Genomic DNA, 6,092 nt, shown 5'->3' with positions numbered 1-6,092 from the left:
TGCGAGTCTTCAGGCATTTTTTTACTTTTCGTTATTGCTTCAATGCAAAGGTAACCAGTGCGCCCGCCACGCCATTATTTGTTGCGTAGTGATGGGTACAGGGCTGGACTGGGGTTAAAATTCGTCCCTGGACAAATCCAGCCTACCTGGCCCTCAAGGTCCCCTGTGAATGTTTCGCTGTGTTATAGGGACAAAAACAAATAATGATATATTACTGAATTCACAGCAAATGCAACAGACTAATAGCCTACTGCATTTTTGTCACATAGAAATGCACTTGACAGTATAAGCATTGATTTTGTGCTAGAACATAGGAAATTTACTGCTAATAAATGCTGTCATCCTTTCCTCACCCTCATGTCTTTCCAAACCTGTATGACTTACTTTCTTCTGTAAAACACAAAAGATATTTTGTAGAATGTTACCAAACCATTTTGGTTACTCTTGATTTCTACTGTATGGACAAACATTTCTTGAATTTCTCAAAATATCTTCTTTTATGTTCCACAGAAGAAAGAAATTCATACAGGTTTGGAATGACATGATGCTGAGTAGCCTAAATGATGACAGTTTTAATTTTTGGGTGAACTATCCCTTTAAGAACTTTATAATATTTGTAAATGGAAAACACCTCATTTATAAGTGTCTCTAAATTAGAGAGACACTGGTTTTTATCTTTAATCAGGCTCTTACTGAATTAACATTTTACTTAAATTAAAATTAATTAGAATGAAACATTTAAAGATCAATAAGTTTGTTTACATTGTTTACATGCATTTTACCTTGCCGTGGCTGTTTTCAGGCAGAACCTTTAATGTTGTCATCTGTATAACATGTATAACACAATTCTCATGTCATTTCTGAATGGATCGAGCGATTAGTGCTGTTTATCTCTTATAAATGGTGGTGCGGGAGACTGATCCCGCTCTGCTTTAACGCGCGGCTGGCGGACGCACCGGGTAGCGCCGCTGTAATTTAAAAACAGCGCCTAATATGAGGTCTTCCTCGCTTCGGCGATCGACCCACCGGGAATGTCCCGGTGGTCCCGATGGCCAGTAGCTACATCGCTGGGTATGTTCAAGTAAGCTAGATGCCCAGATGCTGCGCAATTAGGCTTATTTAATATATCATGATGAGTCTCGAGTTCAGTATTTACACTAAATCTGTGCAGATTTGGCTTACATGAACTTCCTCAAGAAATTAATTAGTAAACATAATTTACGAAAAGTACCCCGCCAAATTTGCTAGTGATTTGACAGCGTTACCCGCCACAGCTGATTTTTACCCGCATTTGGCGGGTTGGCGGGTGTTAATTTCAAACCCTGCTGACAACCCTTTAAACACAGTTCACTTGCTTTCCACCTTTCCCCCCGGGAGGTCTGTATGAAAGAGGTGACAAAAGGTGAATGTGGTGTCTTGGTGTCCAACATTCAATTATCGCTCTCCTGCAGTAATGAACCCAGTTTCGCTTTACCGTACTTATGGGATATCCTGACCATTGTCATGTTAACCGAAGTCAAACCCCTTTTTCCCCACATTGCTTTGCAGGTCTAGCCAAGCCCATGGGTCTGGTGGAGGGTCCTGGAGGTCTAGGACAGGGCGGTGCAGCTGCCACGCTGGGGGAGGACAGCCGAGAGAGCGAAGGGAGGTACGAGGAGTATGGCTACAATGCCCAACTGAGCGACCGCATCTCCTTGGACAGGAACATTCCGGACTACAGGCCGAAAAAGTGAGTATGCTGCAGTGACTTTAAACACAGAACATGCCCTTGGAGGTTGAGATAAGAATTGGGGGTGTAACGATATTCGAACCGGAAAAATGCGATACACCATCCACGGTACACATGAGGTAGTCAGGGGCGCAACTGCACATTTGCCGAGGGGTATGCAAGATCAGTGTTGGTGCCCCCCTGTATTGTAGTAGCCTCTAACTTTCTGCAAGTCAATAGGGCCTTACGCACCGCGGGAACCTTTTCATAGTACCAGAACTAATTGTGGAACTACCCACTTTTTGGCGTTTTCACACCGCCGGAACTGGGAGCGATTTTAGTACCGGACTGCCTTTTTCGAGAACCAAATTAGCTCCTACTCCAGAGCAGGGTCTAACCAGCACAACTGGTACTAATCGTGACATAAGTAGACATTGATTGGCCAAACGCATACGAAAACGCCCTCACCCGCCATGATTTAAAACGCCGTGTAAACATAAAGAACCTTCGTTTTTTTTTAAGAGTGTAACAGAAATTCCGATAGGAAACTTTAGCAGTTTTTGACTGATAGAGATAGCTTTGGTCATTGTTGGAGGGAGGGATGGGCCTCGGGGCCCAATGAAGATTTGCGTGAAGACTTTTAAGATAAAAGGGTGGAGGGTAGAGACATTTCACAGGTACTTGAGGGCACTGCTTGATCTCGGGGACGAAGGGGATCCATCTCCTGTCTTTCATATGCTAATCGCAGACAGTCTGGGAAGAAATATCCCCCACTATGCAATGTAAAGGTGTGACTCTGCGACCATCAGGGCTATTTGTTTATTCAGTTATGTTTTACGTGATGTAAGTAGACATTGATTGGCCAAACGCGTATGAAAACGCCCTCACCCGCCATGATTTAAAACGCTGTGTAAACATACTGTAAACATTGTGTCAACTTATTTCGCAAGTATGGAGAACAGCGATAGATGGACGGACGCTGAAGTGCAGGCACTTGTAGCACTGTCAGTTGTCGTTGGAGATTCTTAGTCCTCCTTTCCGTTCTTTCAATCGCTTTACGTATACGTCGACTTTCCATGTCCATTATTGTGAAACCCGCGAGACACAACAAAAACACAGCTGCGATCACAGCGTCCTCCATCCTCCTGTTGTTAATGTTGTTTTTCTTTGTTTCTGTTGTTGAACGCCGCGCACAAATGACGACGCTGTCGACCGGCTTACGTCACGCTCGGTACACACCCTCGGTGCGAATGCAACCCTTTAAATGGTACTGGGAAATAGTTCGCGCAAAATCGTCCCAGTTCTTTAGTACTGTACATTTAGTTCTGGAACTAAAGCGGTGCGAAAGGCCCTATTGACCAAAAGCCCATTACTAGCTTGTGCATGGAAGAATACAAACTCATCAGGAGTGAAAAAAGTGACAAAGGATTGAACCCCCTTCCCCCTTTTTTAATGCAATAGGGGGAAAAGTGAAAAGTAAAAACAAAAAAAAATAAAAATAATTTGCCTTAAAGTTATTCATATTTTTGCACATTTTTATATAGTAAAATTTATTTTAGAGAACATCTGCTTTTTTTGTCATTTTTACTGAAAGAGATAATTCATGGAAAATTTGCCATGCTAAGTGGAAGATTTCACCTGGTAGAAAAACAAATACTATTAAAATGAATGTCATGATTCCCACTATGGCCACTAAATGGCAGCAGAGGATCATTTATTGTCTCCTTTACCATTTCCACTCTGTAATATAGTTCTTTTCACATGTTTTGCTAATGGATTTATATTTAGACTATTATAACATTTACAAATCTCTTTTTTGTTTTCAGCTCATTGAATCTACTTGAATTACACAGTAGGGCTGGTCCGAATACCATTTTTTGAGCATCGAAGCTTCGGTAGTAATCAACACAGAATATTCGAAGCTTCGGAGGGAGGGGGCTGAACATATTCTTCTCTCTAATAAAGGCAGGAATCTCTGTGTGTCTGTCTGTTTGCATTTTTATTATGTCGAGAACCGTTCATCCAATTGACTTCACGCTTGGCGGGTGTGTTGCTGTGGACATACACCAACAATATACTATAGGCGTACTACTTACAGAACTCAGGTGATTTTTCAAACTTGATGTGCTGTTGTGGTTGGTCAGTTTCAAATCGCATATTTGGCACACTGCGTTTGTCTTGTCCTCACTCAATTTAAAGTGCTCCCGCACAGCTGAGGTCTTCGGCATTTTTGTCTTCTCCTTTTGGCCGTTCCACGTCTTAATAAGTTTTTAACAAATACAGTTTTGAGCTCATTAAAATGCTAAAAACGTTCAATAAAAATGTTGCATTAATTATTTTTAATAACTAAGCTTTTGATTATTTATAACGTTTTATTAAAGAAGATTTTCACAGAATGATTTTGGCAAAATGGCGCCCCCTATGTGTGGCGCCCCTATGCACTGCATATACCGCATACCCCGTTTTTGCGCCACTGGAGGTAGTCTCATGGCGTACCGCGATACTCTCTTGGCCTGCCCCGCCCCCTGCTGAGACACTTTAAACGCTTATGGCTATGATGGTTTTGAATTGCTTGAATCACTTTGAAAAAGAAGGTACCATTAAGGGCAACATGTGCAGAACAAATCTGTCATGTAGGCTACATAACATTATAATGAGAGCACTATTATAATAATACGCTGTGAATTTTTAGAGTTTAGTTGCCGTGTTTCTGCACATTGTTGCGAGAAGAACATGTCCACAACAGGAGTTACACATTCAGAGCAGCACAGACATGTTCACTTGAGCATTTGGGTCATTTTGTAAGGTTACGCAGTATAAATACTGAAGTGCATCCTATTTGAGATAAATGTGATGAATTAAATCCCATTTATTAAAACCCCGCTATCAAAGTGCTACATTGTACTGGTGATCTTCAGCGTGCGCAGCTCAAAACAGAAATGCACAATATTAATAACAATGACTGTCATATTCATAACATTATAATGAGAGCAATATTGTAAAAAATGTTGTTAATTCTTAGGGTTTAGCTGACGTTTTCAGCATGTTGTCACAACAAGCACGTCCACAGAAGGAGTTATACATTCTGACTATGTAACTTAGTTCAAGTTCACTTGTGCTTGATTTTGTGCAATATAATCAGGGCCTGAATTTCGCTGCGAGATTGCGGGCATTTGCATAATTCTACACATTCCTGTAGGTTACGCAATTATAAAGTGTTAAATTCCTGCAAACAGAGACGGAATTTCACAAACGGTGTGAGTGATTGGGATTGAGTGTTACCGCATCTTCTCCCACTCTCTCAAAATGCACAAATGGCCTCATATCCATAATATCCACGTTTGCTCTGCAAGCAGGCTGCATGCTGCAATACAAGACTAGTGTGTGTTTCGGACAGTTGACGGAATTGTCACTTGCATGTCATTTTAAGTCTTCAGTGCTCTCTCAGCCAAAGCGCGCACAGCCGCCTCTCAAACAGCTCGCGACTATTGAAATCGTGGCTTCAAAACCATGATATGAACCGAACTGTGGCATTGGTGTATCATTACACCCCTAATTAGAATAGATGTTGAGCCCAGGGGGAGGCCAGAAATGTTTAAATGGGTGGGCCTACATAAAACTGGGTCGGCAAAGTGTATGAAAACTGCATGTCAAATTGCCAACAGAAAATACAGCACAAAGGGTTAATATACAATACTTCTAAAGCATTGATGAACATTCATTTTAATTTCAACATTTACTAATACATTTTTAAAATCAAAAGTTGTATCTGTTAGCATTCTTACTAACAAAAATAACAACGAACAGTTGTTTCCCCTTCAGGAACTCGAGCTGCGTCGAAACGCTATGGGAACGCCTCCAGTGTGACCACGCCCTGAATCACATGTGTAATCAGTCCAATGGATGGGCGAGACGTCACAGGCGGGGTGACGTAGCGACCAGGAAGCATAAAAGCATGTGCGGTGAAACTGGCGTCAGCTTTCTGTCATTCAGCAAGCGCTCTGTGTGTGTCAGTCTTATTTGGTGTTGTCTGTCCATTATCACTCTTTATTTTACCAATACGAGTGTAGACAAACATACGGCGAGAGCGGGCAGCATCTCAGGCTGTGTGTTCTTCCCTGCCCACGCTACATTTCGGGTGGGGATACACACAGTTTGTGTGTTGTCTGCTTGGGAGCAAAACACGCAGAGTCAGCTCTCGAGGGAATTGCGAGCGTTTGTCACTGCGTATGCTTTGCTCTCTGAGTGCTCTCTTTGAGGAGGGAATTTTCCGGTGTTTCTTGCGGCGCCGGCCCCGCTTTCGCTGAGGCGGAGCGGCTGTGCTCGTGGGGTTCGCATATGGATCCGGTGGAGGGAATGTAGACGGGCGAGTCCCTATCTTCTT

The 6,092-nt window shown here is 42.4% G+C and overlaps 1 protein-coding gene across 1 annotated transcript in view; it reads left to right on the top strand.

Annotated features, from left to right (window-relative positions):
- The window catches only part of LOC107742223 (polypeptide N-acetylgalactosaminyltransferase 9-like), a gene marked incomplete at its 3' end in the record, with an annotated part of 53,724 nt that overhangs the window by 16,855 nt on the left and 30,777 nt on the right, over positions 1-6,092 (top strand). Inside the window, exon 2 of the mRNA XM_016555122.1 lies at positions 1,549-1,729. Coding sequence (XP_016410608.1) covers positions 1,549-1,729 — 181 coding nt within the window. The remainder of the gene's footprint in view (positions 1-1,548; positions 1,730-6,092) is intronic.

The sequence above is a fragment of the Sinocyclocheilus rhinocerous genome, unplaced genomic scaffold (assembly GCF_001515625.1).
Source record: "Sinocyclocheilus rhinocerous isolate Xijiao unplaced genomic scaffold, SAMN03320098_v1.1 scaffold5275, whole genome shotgun sequence".
Lineage (NCBI taxonomy): Eukaryota > Metazoa > Chordata > Actinopteri > Cypriniformes > Cyprinidae > Sinocyclocheilus > Sinocyclocheilus rhinocerous.
This window is presented reverse-complemented; position numbering and strand designations above follow the sequence as displayed.